Source organism: Calypte anna, chromosome 10, assembly GCF_003957555.1.
Source record: "Calypte anna isolate BGI_N300 chromosome 10, bCalAnn1_v1.p, whole genome shotgun sequence".
NCBI classification, from domain to species: Eukaryota; Metazoa; Chordata; class Aves; order Apodiformes; family Trochilidae; genus Calypte; species Calypte anna.
In genome coordinates this window covers 3021603-3049233 of record NC_044256.1, presented here as the reverse complement: position 1 = coordinate 3049233, position 27631 = coordinate 3021603, and the positions used below count along the sequence as shown (strand labels likewise).

General features: G+C 56.4%; 2 protein-coding genes across 3 annotated transcripts; both read right to left on the bottom strand.

Moving 5' to 3' along the window:
- Positions 1-4120: 4120 nt before the first annotated feature.
- On the bottom strand, positions 4121-15577 carry CSK (C-terminal Src kinase). Of its 2 annotated transcripts, none has more exons than XM_030457218.1 (13): positions 15495-15577; positions 9941-10020; positions 9485-9598; positions 8274-8386; positions 7237-7456; positions 6751-6844; positions 6600-6665; positions 6353-6452; positions 6157-6247; positions 5442-5515; positions 5142-5337; positions 4873-4959; positions 4121-4537 (listed from the first exon to the last, which is right to left on the bottom strand). In XM_030457218.1, exons 2-13 carry the CDS (start codon positions 9953-9955, stop codon positions 4355-4357), a joined length of 1353 nt encoding a protein of 450 aa, XP_030313078.1. In that variant the 5' UTR covers positions 9956-10020; positions 15495-15577; the 3' UTR covers positions 4121-4354. The 2 variants fall into 2 exon arrangements, with proteins under 2 accessions (XP_030313078.1, XP_030313079.1); XM_030457219.1 differs by lacking the exon at positions 15495-15577 and adding an exon at positions 11212-11319.
- Positions 15578-22562: 6985 nt separating this feature from the next.
- On the bottom strand, positions 22563-26388 carry LOC103533821 (cytochrome P450 1A5-like). Its single transcript, XM_030457205.1, is given in 7 exon segments — positions 22563-22869; positions 23102-23191; positions 23573-23603; positions 23606-23687; positions 23763-23857; positions 25163-25289; positions 25524-26388. Coding segments are annotated over 7 exon segments (1590 nt in total). The 5' UTR covers positions 26382-26388.
- Positions 26389-27631: the final 1243 nt, after the last annotated feature.

Sequence of the window (27631 nt, the reverse complement as noted above, 5' to 3'; positions counted from 1 at the left end):
GATGGGGACAAGGACACCCCGCTGTGCTGGGCACGGTGACAGCCAGCCCGTGACGGTGACAGCTGGAAAGGACCCGGGAGCTGAGCATCCCCTGGGAAGGGAGCTGCTGCCAGCAGGGGGGTGACTCTTGCCTTAGGGACAGCCAGGGACATCTGTCCCCTTTCTTTGAGGTCTTCGGCAAAAAAAAAAAAAGCCATAAATCATTAAAAAAGCAATAGCGAAATCACTGATTAGACTCAGTACTAATTAATTTGTGCTGAAACACAAACATCTTTGGTTTTTCCTTTCCCTGGAGCAGCTGATGGAAGCATTCTGTGTATCCTCAGAGGTGCAAGCAGCTCCTCTGTGTCAGCTACCAAACGGAAAGAAAGCAACTGGTACTCGATGACAGTTATTAAGAAGTTATTACAGAAATGCAGGGGCTTGGAGGTAGCGTGAAACATGAAAGGTTAAGGTAAGGGCGTTGTAAATTACCACCTAAAATGACTTCCTTTCACATTACTTGAATGTCAAAGCTAAAAGGGGAGGGAGGAAGACGAAACGTGCAGCAGCCAGCTCTGTGTGGCAATGACATCCCAGCCACCTCTCCGTGACTGTTTTTAATGGAATACCTTCCCACTTCTGCAGAACCAAGCCTTTATGCTAAAAAAAAAAAAAATAGACTAAACAGCAACAAAAAAAAAAATCCCAACCCTTTTGGCATCACCGAAGGATGAAGAAATCCCATGGGATGGAGTTATTACTGTTCTTTTATATTAAGCCTCACTTTTACTCAGGGAGAGCTATAGGTCACACGGCTGCATGGCACTTGGTGTGTCACGTCATCAATTTTTATGCTTGGCAGAGCAGCATCCCCTGGGAGACCCCAGGTGGTACCTGGGAGGGGAATGAGAGGCTGGGAATGCTGCTGAGAAGTCCTCCTGCTTCCCTCTGAACCTTCTCCTCACTGTGTCTGGATGCCCAGGGGGCTGCCCAGGCTTGAAATTAGGATTTGGGAAGACCATGGGCCAGGTTGCCCAGGAAGCTGGAGCTGCCCCCCCTTCCTGGAAGTCTTCCAGGTTGGATGGGGTTTGAGGGATATTCCTGCCCGTGCAATGGGGTAGGAACTGGGTGGTCTTTAAAGTCCCTTCCAACCCAAAGCAGCCTGGGCTTTTGTGCTTGTAAAGGAGTTGGGGACGGGTGGAACGGGAATGGTCCTGCCAGAGCTGGGAGGAGGGAATACAGAGATCCTCTGCCCCCAGGGGTGGGGGGATTTGGGCTGCTGGGGATGCAGTAAGGAGGAGGAGGAGGGTACCCAGGCAGGGGAGGGGGTGGCTCAGAGGAGGAGGGGGGAGGTGGGTGCGATTCTTGCCGGTCCATACGCCGGGAGGAGAAATGCTAATGGGGGGGGGCGGGGGAGGAAGAAGATGGAGGTGGTTGGATGGGGGGGTGCTTTTGCACCCAAGCAGTGACACAAATCCACTCGGACAGCCCCACGGAGCATGTAGCCGGGCACATGGGGAGCCCATGTGCTGCTCAGTTGCCGGTGGTGGCGAGCAAGCCCGGAGCAAAGGCGCAGAGCAGACGGAGGAAAGAGCACACGCAGCCGCACACGCACCCCCTTTTCCCACGGAGGGGGCGGAGGGGGGTGGGAAGATAGGGCTATTTTTTCCAGCCTTGCCTTCATTTCCTGGAGTGCTCCGACGGAAAAGCCAAAGAGAGGAGCCGGAGAGGTGAATAAGACAGCCCGGCGATGGGAATGGCTTTGTACAACAGGCTAAAAATAGTGTTAAGGGGGGGGATGTGTGTGGATTGGGGTGGGGGGGGAGGTGCCCAGCTGCTGATGGGGGGTACTGGGGGTTTGGGAGGCAGGATGGAGCAGAAGGAGCTGTTCCGGGTTGTAATTACAAGTGGTAACTTGCTCTGAGGGCACGAAGCAGTGGGAGGGTTGGGCTGGGGGCTTTGCAACCCCCTCGGCTGGGGCTGGGGTCTTTGCAAGGCTGGGCAAAGGGAAACGGCAGCTGGCATCGTGCTGGGAACAGACGGGCTCCGGGATCCTTTGAAAAGAGTCAAGGAGGAGGTTGGTTTGATCCGGAGAAGAAGGTCCCCTGCTCTGGAAGGTGCTAGGGAAAAGCCAAAACGAAAGGAAAAAGCCCCGAGGGAGAGGGGCAGCGGGAACAGGATGGACCGGGAGAGCTGGAAGAGGTGCTCCAGCCAGGGAGACCCCAGAAGGTTTGCAACTCATGGATAAAGCTTCAAAATCCCTGGGGAGAAATGAGCTGGTGGGATACAGGTTGTCCCCAGCAGCAGACCAGAGCAGGGGGATGCAGAGGAGGGAGGGGGGAGCAGCTCTCTGGTGGGGAAACTGAGGCACGGACATAGGCTGGGCAAGGTTAAGGTCCCCTCTTGGTGGGGAAGGATGGAGTTTCTTATACCAGGCCTCTTGGGAGCCTCCAGCTCCATCCCAGAGGATGCTGAGCGTGTGGGTGTTAGGATGAAACCAAAGGTTTACATGAATTTGGGGTTTGTTCCCCCTTTTTCACAGTCTGGGGATGGGAGGCCAGGGAACAGAACCCCCCTCCCCCCTCTGCTGTCTCTCACCAGATGCAGGTACTGGGTGTTCCAGAAGCCACGTTTCTTGCTGGCTTTGCCTGGAAATGACTTTAATCTTTGTAAGCCCCCAAAGTAAAGCTGCTTATATGGCTGGGGCCTGCCGGAGCACCAGGAGGAAGGGAGAGGAGGGGGTGGGGACATGGAGGGGAGGAGGTGGGGTGGTCCGGGAGAAATGGAACCCTGAGGTGTATTGGACACCTGGAGCTTCCTGGCAAAGGGGTCTGGAGAACTTTCCCCTCCATCCCAAAGACCAGGTCACTCTGTCCTCCACCCCCAGCTCCCCAGTGTCCCCTCCAGCCCCCCCTGAAGGGTCTCTGTCCCCAAGCTCCCAACTCCTGTCCCCATCAGCCGATGCCCCGCGCATCGTTTAACGCTGAATAATTCAATAATTCTCTCTGGAAGGACAGGAACTATTTTAAACCTGCCGAGCCCCATGTGCCAGACACCACCTCCCCCCCCTCCCAATCCCTGCAAGACAGCAGGGAATCCACGGGGATGTTTTCTGGGGGTCAGGGATCTGGGCTATAGAGGAGGGGGGTGTCTGCTGCCACCCTACAGCCAGGGAGCAAAGTCCCCAGGGTGCAAGGATCAGCCCCAAAATGCATCTCCAGCTGCAAGGATCAGCTCCAAAATGCATCTCCAGCTCTCCCCCCAACTGGACCAAGCAGCTAAATCCCAGCTTGGACTGGAGTATCCCAAGTGCTCCCCAACCTCATCGCTGTCACAGCCTCACCAGTTCTCATGGGTGGGCTGTGGGCCCAAGGATGCTCATCCCAATGACACTGTGACACAGACAGGAGGGATTGTTCCCCATTTTTGTCTCCTGCCAGGGGATCCCAGGCCCCCCAGGCTGCTGTCCCCCCTTCCTCCTCCAATGGAAGCAGAGCTGGTGACACAGGGGGCGGGATGTGCCGCATCCGTATGGAATGGTTTCTGTTTATTACAGTTTTAATCTCACAGTTGGTAGCATTACATGAGAATAAAGCACTGGACAGGACTGGAAAAAAAGGCCTCTGGAGACAGCATGCAAACATTTGCAACGAGTTTAAAGCAAAACAACCCAAAATAATAATAAAAAAAAGCGTCTGGCGGGGCCGTGGCTGCACCCTCCCCACCGGGCGGCGAGTCCAGCGTCTCCCCTGTGACCATCACTTCTGTCGTGGGGGTTTCCTCTCCGTGTGTCCATTTCATTGGCTTCTTTATTTTATTATTATTCTTCTTTTATTAACCTTCTTCTCTTTTTTTTTTTTTCCTTCTTTTTTTTTTTTTTTTTTTTTTTTTGTCTTCTTTTCATTACATTAAAAAATAAGATTCGTACTTTTTGTAAAACACCCAGCACTCAGCTGGGCCCTGCTTGAAATAATAAAAAAAAAACAACCAAGAAAAAGAAAAACAACACCAAAAAAACCAACCAATCAACAAAACAAAACAAAAAAACAAACAACTCCCCCAAGAAACTGAGAAAACAACACCCAAAATAAAAAAAAAAAAAAAAAAGAGCCTGGGAGACCACCAGAAACCCCCCCCCAAAAAAAAACCCACAACAAAAAACAACCCCAAAACCTGACTTAAAAAAAAAAAAATTTGGAAGTTTGGAAGTGAACTGGGAGATTTTTTTGGGGAGGGGGGTGTGTGGAAACACCCCCGGGGCTCCCTCCCAGCCGCTCCTGGTGCTGGGGCTGGGCAGGGGGGCTGCCCACAGCCCAGAAGCCCCCTCAGCGTGGGTCCCCTGGGGCTGCTGGGGCAGGGGGGAGCCCCCCCCTCACAGGTAGAGCTCCTTCTCTTTGATATGCACTAGCTGTTCCCGGAGCTGGTGGAAGGAGGGCCGGTGGCTGGGGTCAAGGGTCCAGCACTTCTTCATCACCTCGTAGACCACGGTGGGGCATCCGTCGGGAGCATCCATCTTATAGCCCTTCTCCACCCGGGGTACCACGTCCTTCAGGGGCTGGGAGGACAGGGGGTGGGTTTTAGGATGGGGGGAGGGGGCACACGGTGGGTCAGCCCACTAAAAAGGGGCTGGGAGGACAAGGGGTGGGTTAAGGAGGCGTGGAGGGGAGACACGGTGGGTCGGCCCATTAAAAAGGGGCTGGGAGGACAAGGGGTAGGTTTTAGGATGGGGGGGAGGGGGCACACGGTGGGTCGGCCCACTAAAAAGGGGCTGGGAGGACAGAGGGCGGGTTTTAGGATGGGGGGGAGGGAGCACACGGTGGGTCGGCCCACTAAAAAGGGGCTGAGCTGCACGCCAAAGCAGCCCCAAGGTGAGTGGGGCTCCTGACTTACGATTCTCGGATAAGGCACTCGCCCGAAGGAGTAGATTTCCCAGAGGAGGATCCCGAAACTCCACACATCTGACTTGGTGGAGAATTTCTGGAAAGGGAGAAGAGATGCTCCAGGAGCAGGCTCCAGGGGTGGGGGGCAGCGGGTTGTCCCCACCCTCAGGGCTTTTTGGGGTCAGATCGCAAGAAGTGGGGCTCCCCTTGGGGATGTGCCCCAAACCTGGGCTGTCTCCCCTTCCCCACAGCACAGGGACAGCCACTCTGCTCCCCCACCTTTTCTCTAAGTGCTTCTGGGGCCGTCCACTTCACGGGCAGCTTCCCTGTGTCCTGTGTGGAGGAGGCTTCCTTGGTCAACCCAAAATCGCTGACCTTTGCTATGTTGTCCTCCGAGACCAGGACGTTCCTCGCAGCCAGGTCCCGGTGGACAAAGTTGTTGGCTTCCAGGTATTCCATGGCTTCACAGACATCTCTGGTTGGGGTGAGAGGAGAAGAGGATCAGCCCCAAAAAGCTGATGGATGCAGGTCGGGGTGGTGGGCACAGCCAGCCCCGGGGGGTCCTCCTGCCAGACTTACAAGGAGAACTTCAGCAGGCAATCTGCACCAAGGACTGACCGCCCACGCGACCGCAGGTAGTCCACGAGGCTGCCCTGGAGGGAGATGGAGCCATCAGGGGCAGATCCCCCCCACTGCCCCCTCCCCACATGGGGAAGGACTCGGGGACAACATCCAGGCAAGGGTGACCCCAGGGAGATGTCAGCCAAGGCGGGATGGCCCAGGGTGAAGCCCTGGCACTCTTTGGTGGGAGGGGAGGTGGAGGGAGAGGGCAGGTGGCCACAGAGGGGGAGGGCAGGTGGTCACAGAGGGAGAGGGTAGGTGGCTACGGAGGGAGAGGGCAGGTGGCCACAAAGGGAGAGGGCAGGCGGCCACAAAGGGAGAGGGCAGGTGGCCACAGAGGGGGAGGGCAGGTGGCCACAGAGGGGGAGGGCAGGTGGACGCAGAGGGGGAGGGTAGATGGCCATAGAGGGGGGGGGGGGTAGGTGGCCACAAAGGAGAGGGCAGGTGGCCACAGGGTGGGAGGGTAGGTGGCCATAGAGGGGGATGGTAGGTGGCCACAGAGGGAGAGGGCAGGTGGCCACAGAGGGAGAGGGCAGGTGGCCACAGGGTGGGAGGGTAGGTGGCCATAGAGGGGGATGGTAGGTGGCCACAGAGGGAGAGGGCAGGTGGCCACATGGGGGGAGGGCAGGTGGCCACAGGGGGGGAGGGCAGGTGGCCACAGAGGGGGTGTCACCTTGGCCATGTACTCGGTGACAATGTAAAGGCCGCTCTTCTCTTCCACGATCACCCCCAGAAGCTGCACCAGGTTGCTGTGTCGGAGCTGCCTGCGGGGTGCAGGAGGGGTCAGGGCAGGGTTTGGGGGAGAAAAGGCTCCCAGAGGTCCCTGCAGGACCTGTTCAATGTCCTCCACCCCCCGAGGTGACACTCACGTCATGACAGACGCCTCCGCCAGGAAGGCTTGAGCTGTGGCGTCATTTTTAATGCACTTCACGGCGACTTTGTTCCCCCGGTAATCCCCCAACATCACATCTGCAGGCCAGGAAAGAAGAGCAGGGGAAAGGCTGAGAAGCATCCCAGTCTCCCCAGGCCCCACCATCACCCTGGAGGGGCTACAGAGGAGCCTCCCTCCCCCCCTCCTCTTAGAGCCACGGGGGGGACTGGGGACACAGGGCTCACCTCCGAATTCCCCTTTGCCAATGATCTGCAGCAACTTGAGATCCTTCATGTTGAGGGCCCAGCCACCTGCACGGGGGGGAAAGGGAGAATAAGGTGGGGCTGGGAGGGGGGGCTGTCCCCAAGGAGCTGGGGAAGGGCCATGGCCACTCACTGCGGGAGAACTCGTCCTGTGCTGCCACCGTCCCCTCCATCACCTTGGGTTTGATGAGGCGGGTGCAGAGCCCGTCCGCGTCCGTGGTGTAATGCTGGAGGGGGGGGATCGGTTCAGGGGGGTGAGAGGCAGAGCTGCTGTGGGGTAGGGGGTGGGGGGGGGCTCTGCCCAGGCGGTGCCGGGCTCTGAGATCCCACCAGGTGGCAGCACGAGGCCGCAGATGGGACCAGCAGGGATTTGGGGGTGGTCCCGGACCCCTCCGCCTGGTGGCCCCATCCCCTGCGCATCCCGCCCGTCCAGCCACCCCCTCCCTCCCGGCCCCGTGTCCCCAAGGGGCTCTGTCCCCAGCAGCTCTGCCCCATAGGGAGAGTAGGGAAGGTCCCACTCTCCCCAGGGCTCAGCCCCCGATGTTCCCAAGCCCAAATCTCAGAGGGCAGGGGGACGGACAGAAGGGGTGGCAGGTCCCTCGGAGGGCTGAGATCTCACCTCCACCAGCTGCATGAGGTTTTCGAAGTAGACCTCCTCGTCGATGCTCAGCTTGCTGGAGGAGTAGATGATGCGGTAGTGCTCCACCTTCCCCTCACAGCTGACACAGAGGGTGTAGTCCCCGGGGTAGTTGGTGCTCTCCCGCACCAGGAACAGCCCCGTCTCAGGGGGGTACAGCAGCCTCTCCGCCTGCTCCCGTGTGATCTTCCCGTGAAACCACCTGCAACGGGACAGGGGGGGCAGGTCAAGGGCTGGGGACCACGAGGGTTGGATCCCCCTGGGCTTGGGGTGATGGGGACATGGAGCAGCCTCAGTCCCTGCCTGCAGCCTGCCCATGCTCCTCCCTGACACCCTCATCTACCCCACAGCATGGCTCCTCCCATGGGATACAGCTCCCCAAGCTACAGCTCCTCCAGACTAGGGGCTCCTGGTGTCTCTGGGATGAAGCAGACACCAAAACCTCCTTCCTTTTCCTTCCTTTTCCTTCCTTTTCCTTCCTTCCTTCCTTCCTTCCTTTTCCTTCCTTTTCCTTCCTTTTCCTTCCTTTTCCTTCCTTTTCCTTCCTTTTCCTTCCTTTTCCTTCCTTTTCCTTCCTTTTCCTTCCTTCCTTCCTTCCTTCCTTCCTTCCTTCCTTCCTTCCTTCCTTCCTTCCTTCCTTCCTTCCTTCCTTCCTTCCTTCCTTCCTTCCTTCCTTTCCTTCCTTCCTTTCCTTCCTTCCTCCCTCCCTCCCTTCCCTCCCTCCTTCTTTCCCTCCATCTACTATCTCTCCCATTCAGACCCTGTCCCAACCCCTCTACTTTTCCCCAGCAGCCTTTCCAACCACAAATTTGGGAAGAAGACCCAGTTCAAAATGCCACCCAACCACTCAGCACCTTCCCAGCTCTGTGGGCAGCTCCCAAGGTGCTGGGACAGCCCAAACTCCTTTCTACCTCTCACCCTTGCCAAGCCGTGGGTAGGATCTTGCTTCTCATGGACAGGAGGTCCAAATGGGTTCTGGACCCAGCTCTAGGTTGCCCCAGCTGCCCCCAAATACTCACGGCATGAGGCTGAGCTTGATCCCAGCCTTCACTCCTTCCCTCTTCTGCACGTAGTTAGCGGGGATGATGCCCTCCCGGCCCACCTTGTTCTTTGCCTTGTACCAGTTGGGATCCTGAGGGGACAAGGGGGACGTCAGGATGGGCCCAGCACCCCTGGAGATGGCAGCATGCCACCAAGGGAACCTGCCAGTGCTGCCTGTCCTTTCCTGGCCAGCAGGATAGGGTGGGCAGGGGACTGGCCTAAAGGTTGGGGGTGGTGATGCTGGTGGCCCTGTGTGGGCTACTGTGACCACAGAATTATCTGGGTTGGAAAGGACCTCTGAGATCATCAAGTCCAACCCTTGATCCACTCCCCCCGTGGTTCCCAGACCACTCAGTGCCACATCAGTCTCTTCTTAAAAACCTCCAGGGATGGAGAATCCACCCCCTCCCTGGGCAGCCCATTCCAATGCTTGAGCACCCTCTCTGGAAAGAATTTCTTCCTAATATCCAACCTAAACCTCCCCTGGTTAGCTTAAGCTCTGCCAGGGGAGGTTTAGGTTGGATATTAGGAAAAAATAAGTCCATGCCCTCTTGTCTGACTGAGAGCTGCCTGGGAGCAGCCAACCCCCCCCTGGCTCCAACCTCCTTTCAGGGAGTTGTAGAGAGTGATGAGGTCTCCCCTGAGCCTCCTCTTCTCCAGCCTCAACACCCCCAGCTCCCTCAGCCCTTCCTCATAGGACTTGTGCTGGATCCCTTCACAGCCTCCTTGCTCTTCTCTGGACCTGCTCCAGCACCTCAATCTCCTTCCTGAGCTGAGGGGCCCAGGGACACAGGACTCAAGCTGTGGCCTCACTAGGGCTGAGCACAGGGGCAGAATCCCTTCCCTGGACCTGCTGGCCACGCTGTTCCTGAGCCAGCCTTCTCAAGAGCCCCCCAAACCTCGAACCTCTCTCTTTTTCTCCCCCCACACCACACACAGCATCACTCCCTGACCAGGAGCCTCTCCTCCTCTCCTCCCCTCCCAGGAGGCATAGAACAGCTTTACATTTTGGAGAAACCTTAACTAACGAGGCTGGGAATTAATTAACCGAGCGTGTGGCCCCATTCCCGCCTGCCTGGGAGGGGACTTCCAGAGGGACACGGGGATGCCACCAGCATGGGGATGCTGGGATGTTCCCGGCACGGGCAGCAGCAGCCTGGGAAGGAGGGTGGGGTGGCAGTGTCCTTACCTTGGTGACAGCCACTATGGTAAGGACATCTCCTTTGCTGAAGGGCAGGTCCTGCTCGGCGGTACCGTGGAAGTTGTACTTGGCAATACATTCTGTACCAGATGGCCAAACGGCCTGGCAGGGGACAGGGGGACAGTGTCAGAGCCTGGCTGGCCATGTCACCCCCACACCGACCTACAGGGACACCCCCCAGGCACGTGGCACCCCTGCCCCTCTGATGCAAACCCAAATGGGAGCCACCAGTGGTCATTTGGGAGGTTTCTGGCAGGCTCTGGGAGCTCAGGTGGGATTTTTCAGCTGGGATGGGGACAGGGAACACATTCCTGTGGGGGGACACTCGCAAACTCACCACAAGGGTCCCCATGTCCCTCCTCAGCCTTAGGACCACCTCGGAAGCAGATGGAGAAGCTGGAGAGCCTGCTCCATCCCTGCCTCTCCTCCCCCCCTGCCACTTACCTGCATCCCTGACATCTTCTCAGGAGGTTGGGGGGAGAGCAACTCTCACAGGGGAGACACCTCACTTGGTACCATGAGACCTGGGGGGAAAGGATGGTGGGGAGGGCTGTGTCAGGGGGATGTAGCAGCCACTCCACGCCACATGGGTGTCTTTTCCACCATCACAAGAGGAAGAGCTCTTGTCTGAAGCATCACTTCCAAAATGTCCCCAACCCGACCCAAAAGCCTATTCACAGGAGCCCTGGATCTGCTCAACCCTCCTGGCAGTGGGGGACCGGGTGGGTGTGGAGCTGCTCACCCAGGTTATGGGGGGATTTGCAGACACAGGGCTTCTTAGGAAGAGAGTTTGATGTGCTGTGCAGCAGCTGCATCCAGCAAGGAAGGGAATCCCCCCCTGCAAAATCCCCCCTGCCTCCCCCATCCGTCTCCTGGGGCTGCCAGCCCCGCTCCTGGGGGGAAACTGAGGCACGGGGCAGCGAGGGGGTCTGGCTGGTGAGGAACAGGACCTCCAGGCAGCAGGCTCCCACCTTGGCAAGAATCCCAGTCCCTTCCCAGCAGCCCCAGTGCTGTGCAGCCCCAGCCCTGCTCTCCCACGGTGCCGGATGACCCACGTGTGGAAACATCCAGCCCTGGGAGCTTCCCAGAAAAGAAAGAAATTTATTTCCTGCAGCACAAAACCCATCGGGGTTCCAGGAGCTCCTGCTGGCTCCAGAAGCCCAGGGGGATGGATGCAGGGTGCTGTGCTCCCCCCCCAGCAGTGTCCCCAGGCCCCGGGCTGGGTCACATCCTGCCCCGGTGCGTGGGAGGGGAACAAACCCGGCTTTATTCTCACTGCTCTGAAGAGATGAAGTCAGCAACCCCAGCACCAAACCCAGCATTTTCTTGGGCCTTGGGGGGGTGGGGGGTTGGACAGTGGGGTCCATCCCTGCCTGCTCACCCTAAAAAAAACAAACCCACCCCGATATTGCTCGGTCCATCCTATCGATTCAGCAGCCACCGCTCCCCAGCCCCGCTGTCAGCAGCTCAGAATATTTTGGGAAGGAGGAACTGAAACGAGGGGCAAGGCCAGCAGAGATGGGAGGAGGAAGAAGATAAGGGGCAGAACCGTGGGGAGGAAGAAAGCGGATGCGAGCGCGGCCCTGCTGCCACCGCAGCCCTGCCCGGAGCCTCAGACTGCCAGCACCTCCCTCACCTTCCCTCAGAGCAGGGATGTGCCACCAATTGCCTTCTTTTGGGCATCAGAGAGGAGAAACTGAAGCTCAGATGCTCACCCTAAGGACAGGGTTCGGATACCCAAAGCCAGGGGCTGGGGTTTTCAGTGACGCCCATCACCACGGCGTCTGGGCCCCGTGTGTCGGGTTGGGGTTTCTCCCCCGCCAACGCCGGGGGCTGTTGAGGAAGAGCAACCTCTCAGATGGCACCTGAGCCCGACAGGATGGCAACTGTAAACCCAGGGACAGTGCCACAGAGATTGGCAGGGACCCAAGGGAGGGAGGTAATGGACTGGGGAGCATCCTCTCAACACATCCTCACCTCAAACTCACCTTCTGCTCACACTGATTTTTTTGGTTAAATCCTGAATTTACACCTGGCATGAAGCAAAAATTTCAAGAAAAAGGGTACGAAGACCCCCAGTCCAAAGTGCAGCCCAGGAAAAACTGGGAATAAATCAAATCCCTGCCTCAGGATTTGGCTGAAGTCCGTAAGGAGCAAGATGAAGGGAAATTGTGCAGAAGCCATTTCTCACTCCTGGGGTTTTCGGCCCTGTTCTCCCCACCCCAGCACCCTGTGGGACACCCAGTAGCAACCAGGCCTGGGTGTTGCTCAAGAAGCTGCTCACCCCCAAAGTGCTGAGTCAGCCTTTCCCACCAGCCGGGCACCCTGGTGCTGCTCTTGCAAAAAGAAAAACAAAAAACAAAACAAAGGAGAAAAAGCAGCAGGATGGTGGAGCAGCAGGTTTCATCCCAGGCACAATCCCAGATGGAATATCCTGGCTGAGCTATGCCCACCAGGCAGGGTCAGGATGCCAGGGAATATCACCTGGAAGGGATGGACCCATCCCTGGAGTTCAGGAGCTGGATCTTCCCAATCCCAAAGGCCAGTTGTTTGGGTCTGCAGGTCAGGAATGTCACCAGCATTTATACTTTATAAATGCAGAGAGGATACAGAATTTATAGCCTGCCTCTAGGCCTTTGAGCCCTTACAGAGAGTATTTTTCTACTCTTTTAAAGAGGAAACTGTCTCAGCAAACTCCACCAAGAGCAACACACTCCAGCCGGGTCTGGAATTTTTTACCTTCCTGGATGGTGGAAATTCATGGCACTGGGGGGTGGCATTGTTATAAATACAGCACCAGAAATTTGCTTATCAGTTTTAGAGGGGGAGGTGGTTAACAGCACCAGGAACTGCCATTCACAGAGCTCCCCATGTCCCTTTCCATATCCCAGCGCACCCCAGCGAGCAGCACCCTGACTTCCTGAAACCATCACCAAACTCCTGCCTCAAAACCAAGGATTACTCGAAGAGGAGGAGGAAACCACCTGCCACCCCAAAAACACCCAGCTCTGGGAGTGCTGCCAACCAGCCCCCTGAAGGCACGGCTGCCTGCGGTGGCCTCATGTGACAGGCAGCAGTTCCTGCCCAGAGTGTCACCCGCTGTCACCCGGCCCCAGCACTGGCTCTTCGAGCTCTCCCCTGTGGGATGCCCGGCTGGGAGAAGGAGGCAGTGATGCCTGGGTGGATCCAGAGGTTAAGAGCAGCATTCCCTGTGACAGAGAGCTCCAGGAAACCACCGGCATCACCTCTTCTTCTCTCCTCAAGCAGAGGCACTTCCCCCCCGGGGGGAGTGATGCGTAGCAGCAGAACTCAGCTTGAAAAGAATAAAATAATAATTACCAAAATGCCCAGGGAGCCACCCAAGCAATTCAGCACAGCCCAGGGCCAGGCTTAACTATTTTCTGAGGGTTTTGCTCTCTCTGGAAACTCCCCATCCTCACAAGAGGGGCTCAGGGGAGCAGGTGGAGAACCCACCAGCCTTTTCTCCAACCAAAACCGCTTCCCTGCCTTCCCCTCTGTCCCACTGCCCTTCCAGATGCTCTGCCCAGGCACCCCGGTGAGGGACCTCAGCCCAACACTGCACCCTGAGAATGGGCTGGGACACACGCTGGTCCCCACCACATCCCTTCCCAGATGCTCTGCCCAGGCACCCCGGTGAGGGACCTCAGCCCAACACTGCACCCTGAGAATGGGCTGGGACACATGCTGGTCCCCACCACATCCCTTCCACCCCTGCTCCTGGATTTCCCTCTGGGAAGCACAGATCCACAACCAAGAGCAAAGCCTCAGCCTGGAGGGGAAGGTGGGAAGGGCAGAGACAACAAAAACCTTTGACACCCTGAGAATCCAAGGGGCACTGGGAGTATCAGCCAGGGGAAGCCTCTTCTCACCAGCATTTTCTCCTCTTGCCACCCAGGCACACCCAGGGGTGGATTTTGGGACCCCCAGATCAAAAAGCACCATCCCCACAGCATGGGTTGGGGGGAAAGATGCTGCATTTCCATCTGAAACCCAACTAGCTAGAGGGAAACGGGGAGCAGACCCTAAGAACAACTGGATTCTAAAGAAATTTTAGTCAGTGAGGATGGGAAAGCTTTGTTCCCATTGGGAATCAGTGTGAGCATCCCCCCTTGGCTCTGCTCATCCATCTCACCCTCCCCAAAACACCTCACGATGCTCAACAGCCCCAGTTTCTTTCAACTTAATAAATAAATAAATCAAATAATAACAATAAAAGGAAAAAAACCCAACCCCAAAACAGACAACATCCTCGCTCTCTCCAAAAGATCTTATCTCCTGTTATTACAAGTAACACCTACGATCACTCTCATTGAAAGAAAAAAAACCTTTCCTGCTTTCCCTCAGCATCGAGCTGGCTGTGCTGGCAGCAGGGGTTTCACTGCTGCTCCCCCCCCCAGGCACCCCTGTGGGTGGAAGAAAAGAGTGGGGGTCTTTCTTTTTCTTTTTGGAAGGGTGTTTTTGTGTTTTTGTTCAACTTTTAAAAAAAGAAAAAAAAAAGCTGTTGCTCTTCAAACCACAGAAGGTGCCTGGGGGATAGTAGGAGGCAGGTGGAGGCCCAGAGAGATGCTGCTCCCAGCCTCCCCATCACAGAAAGCTTTTTCTGGTCCTTCTTTTGCCTACAAAAAACCTCATCAGAACGGTTTATTTTTTTTCCCCCTCATTGCCCCACAAATCACCCTGGCACCCCCTTCCCAGGGTGTCAGAGGGTGTCAGGAAGTCCCTAGGGATGCACCCATGATGGGGAGAAGAGCTTGGGACACACCAGGATGCACTCAAAACATTTTTTTTTTTTAAATACCCATCCAAAACTGAAAACTGGGGAGGGGTGAGGGAGGCAACAGTCAGAAAGCGAAGTGCACACCAAATTCACAGGGAGAGCATCCCAGGGGAGGGGGTTATCCCAGTGCTGCTCCCCACTGAGAAGCTTCACTCCATCACCATCATCCCACTGATGCTCCACGAGGGATGGGGGGCCAGAGGGATGCTCCCAAACCTCCTGCATTTCTCTGCCACACTCCCACAGATCTCACTGACTGCTCCTGCGTGGCTGCAGTAGGAACAAATCCCATAGGAGCATGGAGGGTGAGACCCTCTCTGTCCTGGAAGGAAAGCAGCCACCCTCCTCCTCCTCCTCCTCCCGCTCCCTGGCCTTTGTACATTTGATTTTAATTTAATTTTTTTTTAAGTATACTTTTATTTTCCGCCCGATGGCACAGCCCCTTTCGCTCTCAATAAACCCACGAGCAACAGCCACGGCTATAAATAACCCGTCAACGCCTTATTGACCGCAAAAAAAAAAAAAAAAAAAATTAAAAATAAATAAATAAAATGTAAAAAAAAAATCGCTGCCAGCCCCTTTTGACGCCCGGACCCAACTCCCTCCTTCCGCCCTCAAAAACCCCGCCAGCAGCTCGGGGCTCGGCCTGACGGCACCAAACCTGTCCCGGCCTTTGTATGGGATGGGGATGGAGCAGGGGGGGGGGGCGGGAGCAGCCCCCTCCCCGAGGCTTTAGGGGTGAGGCCACAGCTCCCCCTTCCTCCCGCAACAGAGGATGCTGCGGGGGTCCCAGGGCGGAGCTGGAGGGATGCTGGGTGTCGAGGGGGGGGGTCCTTGGGGACAGGCGCTTCGGGATGGGGGGTGTGGGTGTGCGGTGTGATGGGGTCACCCAGCAGGTCTGGAGGCGGACGGACCCCCCGCATCCCCCGGCCCAGCCCCGCAGGCCCCATTGTCTGAGCTCCGCCGCGCTCCCGGCCCCGCGTCCCCCGCGGCGGGGGGGCCGCTGCCCCAAAACCCGGGGGGATGCGGGGTGTGGAGGGGCTGGGCGAGCCCTCCCCACCCCGATGTGCGTGTGCGTGTGTGCGTGTGTGTGTGAGTGTGTGTGTGTGTGTGTGCCCCCCCTCTACTCCCCACCCTCCCTCCCTCTCCCCGTGCACCGGGTCCCGGTGCGGGACCACCCCCGGTACTCCCGGTACTCACCTCCCTGCGGGCCGGGGGCTCAGCCCGCCGCCGGCTGCTCCATGCGGCGCTGCCGGGGGCCTCCGGGCTCGGCTGGGCCGGCGGGGGGGGGGTACGGGGAGGTGGGGGGTGGCGGAAGGGGCGGAGGAAGCCGGAGCTGCCGGAGCAGCCGCCCGGTGGGGCCGGGCCCGGGTCGGCGGGGAGCGGGGAGGGGGCTCGGGGGAGGGGACGGGGGCGACGGGGCGTCCGCCGCCCAGCTCGGGCCGGGCTCGGGGCGCGGGGGGCGCCCGGGGCGGCGGGGCCTGCTGCGAGGGAGCGGAGCCCGGAACCGGAGCGGCCCCAGCACCGCGCCTGCGCCGGCACGGCCCGCACCCGAGCGGCGGGCACCGGGCGGCCCGGGGCCGCCACCTGCCGGGGACCGCCGCACCCGCCGGTACCAGCACCGGAACCGGTACCGGGACCCGCACCGGGGCCCCGCGCCGTCCTCCGGGTTCGTGCGTGGGCCAGGGGTGGCTGCTCACATGGGCGGTAACTAGAACTAAAATCTTACTGAAATACTGATAAAGCACTAACAAATGAGCAAACAGTAATAGTTATGAATAATATAATAAAATAATCTGTATGATGTATGTTGCGGATATAACCTAATATACTACTAGAGCATATTATGCTATAATACCTTAAAATGCATGCAAATATGTTATATATCATATATATCATGTCATATATATGATATATATATATATATATATATATATCATGTACCATATAATCGTATATCTTAGATATAGCAAGACAATCTTTAAGGTCTCTTCCAACCCAAACCAACCTGTGGTTCCATGATATCGAACAGGGGCTGCAGCAGCAGGAGGTGACCAGAGAGCCAGGGCAGCCCAGGGTCAACCCCCCCACAGCTCCTTCCCCTCCCCTCCTGCCTCTGCTCCATCAAGAGAAAGGGATGGAAAGAGGGGTGGAAGTGTCCTTTGGGCATCCCGGTTTCCTTACTTTGTGCCAGGCTGGTCCCTTGGGATGGGAAGGATCCAATCCCCCCAAGGATGTTGTGGGGAGCAGGATCCCTTCCCACCCAGTTGCCCACTCCTCTGCCCACCTCCTGCCAGGTAAGGGACAAAGGCTCCAAACCCAGGCTCCTTCCCTGGGAAGGGAGGATGGGTGAGGAGGTGGGGAAGAGGTGGTGGAGATGTCTGCACAGGGGCTGAAGGGACTGCAGGGGACAGAGAAGCTCAGGGGACAGAGCCAGGAAGACCACGGTGGCCAAGGGAGCGGGGCTGCAAAGCCTGGATTCTTTTTAGGGACCACATCCTTGCTTCTACAGTGCCCAGGAGTCAGGCACCCCGAGGCCTTTGGGGGTTTCTGGAGCTTTCCCTGGGGGCTGGTGGGTCCATGGGGCATGGGGAGGTGGGGAGCAGGCTCAGCCTCACACAGCCCCTGACGGTCCCAGGAGGAAATGAAACCAACTTGTGCGCCTGCTTGCAGCAGAAAGGCACCCACAGACACAGGTCCTGACCCACCCACCCGTGCATCAGTGCACCCACCCAGGTCTGCACACCCCTGCACACCCACAGGCACGGGTGGGTGTGCCCAGGGAACGGGGGCACACGGCAGCTCTGGCTGCAAGCCCAAGCCCAGCATCACTGTCAGCTCCTCAGCCCACATCTCATCCAGGAAGACCCTTCATGCACTGCTGGATGGGGGATTTACTCCTCCATGGGGCTGGGGATCTCAGCTCTGGGAGGAAAAGACCAAGCATGAACCCAACGTGCTGGGGAATTGTGCCCAGTTCCAGGTTTTTTCCATCCATCTACCTAAGAAGAGGGGAATACCCAGTGACTGCACCACCAGGAGTGCTCAGAGCTGCTGTTGAGGTTTTTGCTCCCCTCTGAAGGTCCATTCCTGAAGCCCTGAGACCACCAGCATCCCCAGGGACAGCTGGCAGAGTGACACGGGTGACAGTGGGCTATGCAGGAGACCCAGAAGGGATTTCTCCAGGTTCAGCTCACTGCAATGGCCCAGTTGGGAATTCTCCCAGGAGAAGGATTTTGGTTTGTGGGTGGGCAACACCCTGGCTGGAGAGCAGAGAGGGATGGATTCAGTCACACTAGGAGGGGACATGGCCAACCACCTCCTTGTCTTGCACCAGGAGAGGGGGCCCTTCAGTTGAGGGGGAATCAGCAGGAAAAGGGAAAATAATAGAAATTAAAACCAAAAAATAATGCAGTAGGGGAGGAGCTGAGAATAAAATCCCATATTCCTTTGCTTATAGGAATAAAAGATGTGTGATCACTACTCTGTGACCTCCTCTGCATCCCGTGGCTTATTTAGTCTCTGGTGGGCAGCGGGTTTGTTGCTCCTGAGGTGCTCAGGCAGAGCAGGCTGGATGGGAAGTGGTGGGCAGGGAAAGGGGAGGACCAGGCAGCAGAGAATCCGAAGGCACTGGTTAGGAACATCAAGAGGAAAACCAGCCTGAAAGCTCCTAGCTCATTCCACCCCAGAGAATTCACCTTCCAGCTGAAAAAAAAAAACCAAACAAACCCAAAGAGAGCCGGGTTGGGCCGGTTCTGTGGCTCCTGGAGCTCCGGGGGTGATGGGGGATGTGGGAGGCTCTGAGAGGGAGAGGTGGGGAGGAAGGGGGGGGGGATTGGTCGCCTATAGATCTCCCTCCCCTAAAAACCTCCGCAACCCCTCGGTCCTCCAAGGCACCGCTGGAGCTGGTGTGACAGATGCCACGCGAGGGCGTTCGTGTCCCGAAGCCCAGCGAGAAGGGACAGAAAGGCTTGGGAAGCACCGAAGTGAATTAGGATCCTGCCCTGGCTCCCGGGGAGGGGATGGAGACCTTCTCCTACCCTGTCTGCCACGGAACCCCGCTTGGGTGCAGCCTTGTTCCAATGCCTCTCCTGGGGAGTCCTCGTTTCCAGGATGGTTTTTTACTAAAGAAGAGGGCTGGGAACGCTGCCTCTGGGCTTTTCACCTCCATCCCGGGATCCTCTTCTCCAGCACCGGGGGGGTCAGCACCAGCCCCCTGGTTCTACCCTTGTTCTGCGGTAGCCGGTGCCACGGTACCACCGGCAAACTCAGCGCCAGCTCTGGGGACATCCCAGCTCTACGTCCCTCATCCTGCTGCTGAAACTGGGTTTGGGCAGCCTGGAGCCCCTTGTCCCTCTCTTTTCCTTCCCTCCATGGAAAATCATGCTGGTGCACAGCCAGGGTGAGGCGACTGCCAGGTTTGAGGCCGTTCCCTGGAGGTTTTCTCCATCAGCCCTTCGCGTGCGGGTTATCTCTGCATCTCTGTTGTTCCCTTCCTAACCTGGGGACAAACTCCATCCTGACCCACTCGTGTGTTCCCTGATTAACAGCTACCTTGTACCTCTAGGGGCATGGGGCAATCGATCAGCCCAGACACCAGCTCCTTTACAGAGGGAAGATAGAGGTGAAGGGTGGGATGAGGAGGAGGAAGGGTTCCTCCTGGTTTGGGAGCCTTCACCACACTGGGGCAGAGCCTCTTCCCAGGTCTAAAGTGTCCAGCTCGGTTGTCTCAAGCTCTCCTCCACCCACAGGTCCAACCTGGACTGAGCAGAAGACCAGCATCTTCTCCAGCCCACTGCAGGAGTAAATGTCACGGGGCAATGGTCCCATCAGCTCCAGTGCCTCTCTGTCTGGGAGGCTGAGCACAGATTTCGTCCCCCCAAAATGCAGAAACCAGCTGTCACCCCCACTGTGAAGCAGCTGCTCCTGGGGCTAGAGGCAGGGAGAAGCCCCCCTTTTTCCCAGAAGATGGTCTTTGGAGGTTTCCTTCTCCATGGGAAGGAGTTCCCAAGGCCTGACAGTGCAGCAGGGCAAGCGAGACACCAGGGCAAGGGCCACCATGCTTAGAGGATTGGCCGCCACCAGCTCAGTGGGAGGTGTCCCCAAAACCAGTTGCAGAAAGATGCGTGGCTCAGAACTAGAGCTGAAGGTGCAAGTTAAACTTCCAGGGCACCAAGAAACTATATTTAATTTCTATTAAAGGACTGTCACCAGTGTGGCAGGCAAACAGAAAAAGGGAGATACCCAAGAGTTAATCCCTGTAGTAGGGGGTGATTCCTGACAACACATCTCCTGGGAGAATAAACAAGCAGCCAGAGGTTATTTAGAAAGTCAGAAATACAGGATGTCCTTTTAATGAGGAGGGTCAAGAAGTGCTGGAGCAGCTCCCCTCTTCCTTCCATCTGGGAAGAGCCATGAGCAGTTCCTCTAACCCCTCTCAGGGCTTCCCTGGCAAGGAGATGCCACCACCTGGAATTCCAGCAGCAGATATGTGTCTCAGCTGAAGGGAGAAGGTATGGGGCTGCCTGGACCTTTTCCATCAGGAATGAGGAAGCTGGAAGAGCTCCCTGCTTTGGAAGAGGAGCTGGAGCCCAGCTGCCATGCCTGCTCTGCTGACTCATTTTAAAAGCCACCATAAAAGCAACTGGCCATGATAAAAGCTCCCTTGGCTTATCACCACCTGGTTCCTGTGAGGATCTTGCAAGGTACCTGAAGTATAATTGGAGGCCTTAATTGAGGAAGGGGAAATTAGGGGAAAGAGAAAGGGGAGGCAAGTCCCTTACCTTCTGCCAGCAATGGGGGCTCTCCAGGCAATGCTCCATAGATTTGTTTATCAGGGGAGAGGAGAAGGAGAATCATGAAGACCCTGCACCCCCAAAGGGAGCAGGGTGTCCCCATCCCGTCCTTGCAGAGGGTCCCTGTGTAGGGAGAGCAGGAGAGCCTGCTCAGCTTTGAGATTCCAACCACGTTGTCCGGGAGCAACAGGGTGGAGGTGGCTGGCATCAAAGGGACAGTTTGTCTGCAGCATCTCCAGCAAGAAAACTGGGGCTTCCCCTGCAGTCACCAGGGTGCTGGCCTGCACGTCCAAGGAGAGGTGTGTGCATCCAGGGACATCAGATCAGGGTCTCAGGTCGTTTTCCCACCTGCTCAGGCTGCCCAGGAAGGTCTCCTGCAGCTCTAAGGGGTGTCTCCTTTGGCAGCAAGGGGAGGCAGAGAAGCCAAATGAAGATGGGGCTTTATAAGGTGGGGTGTTTCACCATGGACATCATAAAGAAGAGTGTGGGGAAGGATAATTCCCCCACCTGTCCATTTCTCTCCCCTCCAGCCTCTTATCTGTCCCTGCTCGATCCTCACACTGGGATCACTTTTCCTCTCAGGTCTTTGGTCTCCAGAACCCTGCCTGGTGGAGACCGTGCCCATGAAATGCATCGTGGGGAGACCTTGCAGCAGCAAGGGGCTGTTGCACCTCATTAATGTTAATATTAATCTCCTTATCTGCCCCGGGGGTATAAAACACTCATCTCCAAAGGGGAAAAAGTATTACAACAGTCTTTTGTGTCTGCCCATGTGCAGAGTGGGCCTTATCAGCAAATGCAGCCAGCCAGAGAGTCACGCAATGGCCCCAGCAAATGGGACCTCTGGTTTTACACCAGCACCACCAGCACGTGTCCCCACTGTGCCTGCATCACCAGCAAGAGTCCAGGAGAAGTTGACCACCCCACAGGATGGTGTGACACACCACTGACGTGTCCCTGGTGGTGGTCGTGGTGACCTTCTGAACCACTGAAAGAGCCAGAGCCACGTCCAGGATGATCCCACCTTCCAGCTTTGGGATGTCCCTTGTGGAAAGGTGACTCTATTGCCTTGACCTATGGCCCTAGTTATAGGTAGAGGAGGTTATTTGGCTGGTGGGCCTCATGGGTTGTCCTAAACCATCCTGCCAGGTTTTCTTCAAGGCCTTTGATAACCTGGGGCTCAAGCCACGGTTTGGACTTCCCCGTCCTCACTTTGTTTTTTCCTGCAATATTGGGAATCTGACACTGAGCAGTGCAGACAAAGCTGCTGGGGCATTGCATGAGGATGCTCAGGCTGATTCAGTTCATTCAGGTGGGTCTGAGGCTGTAACATGTTAGTGTTTCATCATAAACTGGTGACCAGGCAGGCCCTGGACACCCAGAGACAAAAGATTACTGCTTTCCATTTGCATTTGTTTGACGGGTCTGAACACCTCCCAGCTCTTGCTGGAATCTCCCTCAAGTATTGGGCAATTGGTTTCCCCCTTCTCTTCCCCAGCACACTCTTTTATTTCTGTCTTTTCTTGGAAGCTTTTGTGCAACGCATGGTGAGTGATTGGTATCTGGACCTGAAAGGAGCTGCCATTGGTCAGGGTCTGGGGCTCTCGCTGAGCTGATGACACCCGTGGGAACGGATCCAAGAGCTGTGCCTGTGGCACTGGATGGTTCTGCTTGTTTTTGGATCATTCCTTGCCAGGTACAGGGTTGGATAAGACACCTTTGCATGCAAGGTGAAGGAGACATCTGGCTCTGCTGGCACGAGTTGGCTGGCAGACAATGTAAACTCTTGGGTTGGAGCTGGAGAAAGTCTTGTTTTTCTCTGCTCCCTTGTGAAAATATTCTTGCTCCAGCACAGAATCCCAGCTGCTGGACTGTCTCGGCAGTCAGGGGCCAAAGTGTCCTTCCCTGTGTGCTTTGGGGACAGCAGTGGCTCTGGTGAGCAAGGCTTCAGGTGGCTGGAGTGCTCCAGATCAGGGTGGTTTTCCTCCAGCTTGGTTCCTTTGCATTTGTCCCCTTATTAGTCCAGAAATCCTGATAGTGCCTGGACCTCAATAACCTCATCCTCATTTCTGCCCAAGCTTTGGGCACCAGCTCAGCCAAGATCTCAACCATCAGTGGGGGCCATGGGAATGTAGCATGGGAAGAGCTGTCCTTCAGCTCTCAAGGAGACAGAACACAGCTCAGTGATATTCAGCCAGTCTGGTTTTAGCTCCATCCCCTTTTCCTCTAGCAAAAGGCAGCCCACACACCCCAAAAATGTGCTTCGTGGTACTGAGAGTACAAAGTGGTGGAAGATCCAACACCAGAAGCTCTGGAAAACGAAGAAGGCAAGAGATGCTACAAAGTGAACAAGAGGAAAGACACCTGGAGAGCTGCACTTTATTCTGTCACCCCATAAGGCTCTGCCAGACCCAGTTTTGGTACAAGGGCACCCAGGTCGTGGCTGCCAGGGATGTCTGGGCAATGGGCAAGCTCAGTTGGTGCTCTTCATGGGGAGGTGCTGCTTGGCCTGGAAGTGCTCACATCTTTTGTGCTTCAGGGCCAGTCCACAGAGAGGTGCCTTGTCCACCTTCTTGCCACCACAGACCCTGAATTCCAGCTGCTGGAGCAAGGTGGACAGGAAAAGGCAGACCTGCCACCTGGCAATGGGTTCCCCAATGCACCTCCTTTTCCCCAGCCCAAAACCCAGCACCTTCTCCCCATCTGTTTTGTTCACTTTGCTCCCTTCAGGGTTGAGGAAACACTCTGGGATGAAGGTCAGGGGATCCTTCCAAATTTTCCTGGAATGGTGCCTTCATTCCATGCCAAGATTCCAAGATGGTGCCTTCTGACCATGACTTTAGAGTGGAGATAGGAAGCTGAGAACAGTCAGGGAGAATATCCCTGAATTTAGTCACTACCTCTCTTGTTTCCCTTTATCATCTCAAACTCCACATCTGCCCAGGAAGAAAACTGTGCAAGAAAGGCCCCGTGTGCCACTGCAGAGAGCTTTCTGGCTCTGAAGGGACTCACTCATCATGAATCACTTGCCAGTGGTTGATAAACACCCAGAAGTTCTTTAGGTTGTAGAAGCCTTTCAGCACTGTGTCCCTGGTGGTGCTGGTGAGAGAATCAAATGTGAGATTTTTTGGAGTGAAGAGGCTCCTCTGCATCCTCAGGGGACTATCAGTCTGCTCCTGCTGCTTCTGGAGCAGGGATGTGCTCTGCAGAGATGTCTGTCTAAGGGGCAGTTGCATTACCAGTGAGTTGGACTGGGCAATCCCTATCCAAGCTGGCTGGAGAATCTTCAGCCTTCAAGGCAAGGTTTGCTCCTTGGGAGCTCCCACATCACCCTGCACGAGGGCTCCCTATGTCCGTGGCAAACCCATCATCCCACAAGGCAATAAAACCCCCCCTGCCCCTCACTACACCACTGCTGGGGGTCTGGAAGAAGATGCCTCAAATCCACCTTGTTCCTCCACCTCCTTGGCAGCCTCAGCACTGTGTGGGATGGTGAGGGGCAAGAAGGAAGAGCCCTGAACACCTCCAGGATAAAAGCTTCCAAGCAGGGCAGTGAGCCCTGGGCTGACAGCCTTGGTCTCCTCTCCTGGGCAATGGTCTGGTCTGCAAGAGGTCAAGGGTTTGTGCTCAGCTTTTACCAGAGGAAGGCCCTGAAGGAAGAAGGCTCAAGGACTCATCTAGTTCTTACCTGAACCTTCTTCTGGATGTTGGGGTACATCATGAGATCCATGAGGCTCCAGGACAGGCCAGTTGTCACCGTGTCAAAGCCTGACCAAAGGTGAAAGCCTGTAGATGAGGTCTGCACAGCACACAGGGCATGTGCTCCACAGGGAGCAGGGGCTAAGAAGGCAGAGAATGTCCTGGGTGCACAGTAAAACTTGGGTTGCTCTCCTGTTGGAGAAAAACGTTTCCAAAAATATTCTGCTCTAAAACCTCCTGGTTCACCCTTGGGTTGTGTTTGGTTCATACGACTTCTTGGGAACTGGGGGAGTTTCCACAGAGTAACTCGGAGATGGATCAGGCAGTAGACATCTCCCTCAACCTGGAAAAGCCACCTTGGAGTCTGAAGCTCAACCGAGCTCCAAGCCATGCCCTTTGCTTCTCCCTGAAGCATCTTTCCAGAGTTAGTGTCCCATGCTAAGGGTGTGCCTGGAAGGCCCAGGAAGAGCACTGAGAAGGAGAATGTGTGCTCAGACCCAAACTGGTGTTGGGTCAGTCAGAGGTATAACATAAGGAGCCTGAGAAAATGTGCAGCAGCTGAGGGAGTGGTGGGATAAGACACCTGCTCCAAAGAGCTCATTCCCAAGGTTGAGAATCTCCTCCTTAGGGATCCGATCCATGTGGTAGTATTTGCTCCCACTTTTCGATCCAGGCACTGCTCAATGAGGGAGTCACTGGTGTCTTGGATGTTGTTCTGAGAAGGAGACAAGTGATGGCAGCAGAACCAGCAGAGGAACTGGTGTGACTGGGCATGGTGCTGGGCGAGCCCAGGGCCATGTGAGCTCCAGAGGGCTTCATCTTTCAGTCCCCTGCTGCTTTTCTAAAAGAAGAAAACAAGGAGCTGGTTCTCCAGGGAACCTGTGGCATCGATCAGATGTTCAACCAATAAACTGGGCTTGTCAGCCAGGGACATGGAGGAGGAGGAACTGCAGACCTGGACTGCTCGTGGAGAGACTATGGGTGAGTCAAGCTATGGGTGGACTCATTGCTAAATGCATTGCTAAATGCAGCAGTACCTGCAGGACAAGAGATGTCCACTGACTTCTGGATGCACGAAGAAAGACACAGAGAGGCGGGACACATCTCTGGAGCAGGAGAGGGCCCTGTGAGCTCTTAGCTTGTCACAGGTCTCATAGCGGCTGTTTACAGATCTTGCCACTCCAGTTGTTTCTCTTGGAACAGTTCCTCCATCACTGAGAAGCCTCCTGCTCTGATCACCACCCAGGAAAGCACCAAAAAGCCCAGCAGCAGCAGCTCCCAACACCCAAACACAGCCAGGGGCTGAGCCCAACTGCTCTGTCTCTTCCCCCCAGCCTCTCAACAGAGTGGTTTTCCCCTCAGAAATGTTCTCACCAGCTCCAAAGAGGTCATTGACGATGTTGATGATCTTCTCATTGGGAAGGGAGACCTGGGCAGCTTCCCCTGCACTCTTCTCCTGGCAGTGATTGATCAGGGAGTCTGTGATGTCCCGGATGTGCTCCTGGGGAAGTGACAGTGGGTCAGGGACACCGTGGACACCCGGGGCTGGGGGAAAACCTCCCCGACTCAGTGCTGGCTCCTGGGGGGTTAACTGCAGATGGGAGAGCTCCGAGGAGCTTTCCTGGGCAGAACTGGGGGGGCCAGGGAGTCTCCCCTTCTCCCCACTGCCAGGCAGGCAGCACCTCTGACACTTGCAGACATCTCTACCCACGTCCAAGAGCATCCAAGCCCTTACCTTGTCAAAGCTGGTGTAATGCTCCTGGACAATTTTTTGCACAAAGAAGCTGAAACGCCTGTTGAGGTCCTTAAAGAGATGCATGGTGCGGTTGGGAAGGTACCGGAGCAGGGGGATGAAGTCAGCAGGGTTGCCAGAAGCCGCCGCGTCCCCAAACTCGTTGTTGAGGTTGACGATATTGAGCAGCTCTTGGTCACTGTGCTGGTAGCGCTTGCCAAAGCAGATGGCAGAGATGACGTTGGCCACAGAGACCACCAGGTAGCGACTCAGCTCAAAGCTCTTCTCCTTCTCCATCAGCTGCAGGAGCTGGGCGACCAGGTAGTCGGCCTCCTTGGAGACGTGCTCCTCCAGGAGGCAGGTGGAGGAGGAGGTGGGGCTGGGGGCGATGGAGAAGGTCTTCAGGGCGTTCTGGGCCAGCTTCCTGCGCGCTCTCCACACCTCCCCGGAGTCGGGGCTGAAGGCCAGGCTCTGCCCGTTTGAAATGTACTGGAAGCTGTAGAGGTCAGGGCGGCCCATGAAGTCTTCTCCTTGCTTCACCAGGGCTCGCTTGATGGTGTCCAGCCCGCTCAGCACCAGGACGGGACGGGTGCCGATCCGAACCCGCATCACGTCCCCGTACTTGTGGCTCAGCCTGGTCAGGACCAGGTGTGCCTCCTTCCTCAGCTCCAGCACGTTGCCAAGGATGGGGAAGCCTCTGGGTCCTGGGGGGCTCTTCAGCCCCTGGGGCACCTGCTGCTGGAGCCACTGGATGAGGAGGAACACCAGGCAGAAGGCGGCAGCTGCCAGGAGAAGCTCGGTGGCCGAGACAGCACCTTGGCTTCCCACCAAGGACATGGCAGCATTCATGGCTGCTGGCATCTAGGAACCTTGGTGAGAAACCAAAGAGATATCATGAAGGAGGAGGAAGGTCCGTGGGGCACCTGCAGTTTCAGATGCTCTTTGGCAGAAAAGCTGGGTTTAACTTCTGACCCAAAGCTGTGTCAGTTCTCTGGGCTTTAGGTAACAAAAGCTAGCACTGAAAAGCAGGGGTTTTGTTGGCCAGGAATGAAAAGAAAAGGTCCCAGAGCTTTTTTTCTGTGTGCCAGGATAGAAACTGTCCTCTACAGGACCTCTCTTGTACACTGCAAAGTTTTTTCCAGAGCTGACCTGAAGCATGGCAAAGAGTCAGGATAAGCACGAGCCCAAGTCCTGCAGATGTTCTCAATGCTGAGGACAGGAACCAGGCACCCTTGAAGAGTTCAGGGTGACAGAGCCCCCCATGCCACCCTTTGGGCTTTCCAAAGAATAAAAGATGGAGACCTAGAAAGACTCCAAATCACCTAAGGGGGACCTCATCCCTCCCCCAGCACCCTTCCCTTGCAGAAGACCCCATCACCCACTGGCACAGCCACAGCACCCACCCAGGGGAGATGGTCTGTTCACAATAAGGGATGGAAAACTGCAGCTCCTTGTGTCTTACCTGCAGATCCCTGTGGCAGAGAGGAAGCTGGTAGCTACCTGGCCTGGGAAGCTGAGGAGAGACTTTTCTGCCACCTAGACCACCTTCTCCTGCCACCTGGAATGCCAGGACTCCATCTGTGCTCCTTTCATGGCACAGCCGAGCACTTCTCTCCAAGGGGGTCACTGCCTGGCAGCCCTGGGGAGCAGTTGCCCATTAACCAACAGGGCTGAGCATGGCTGCAGCCACCCCACAGAACCAGGGCAGGTATTTCCTCAGCTCCAACAGACTCTGGGGGGACAATTTGTGACTTTTCCTCCTGCTCAGGCCATTAGCACAGGAGGAGATGGGGCTACCTAATCCCTGGGCAGATCAGGGGACACACTCGCTTCCCTCTGAGCTGTGGATGCCAGCTGTGGGATCCTTAAAGCCCATCCTTGGGCTGACGAGGCTGGTTCCAGCATGGAGAGGGCTGTCACCTCCCTGGCCACCACTCTGGAGGTGCTGGGAGCTGCAGGTTCCCTCTGCTTCCAGCAGTGAGGGGTTGTGTTTGCAGCAAGGTATCCGCAGGGTCACGGCCCTCTTCATCCCAGGGAATGATCCAGCAGGTTCCCGTGCTCCAGGACTGGTGGTGAGAGGACCTCCTGGCCCAGCAGCAGAGCCAGGCTCA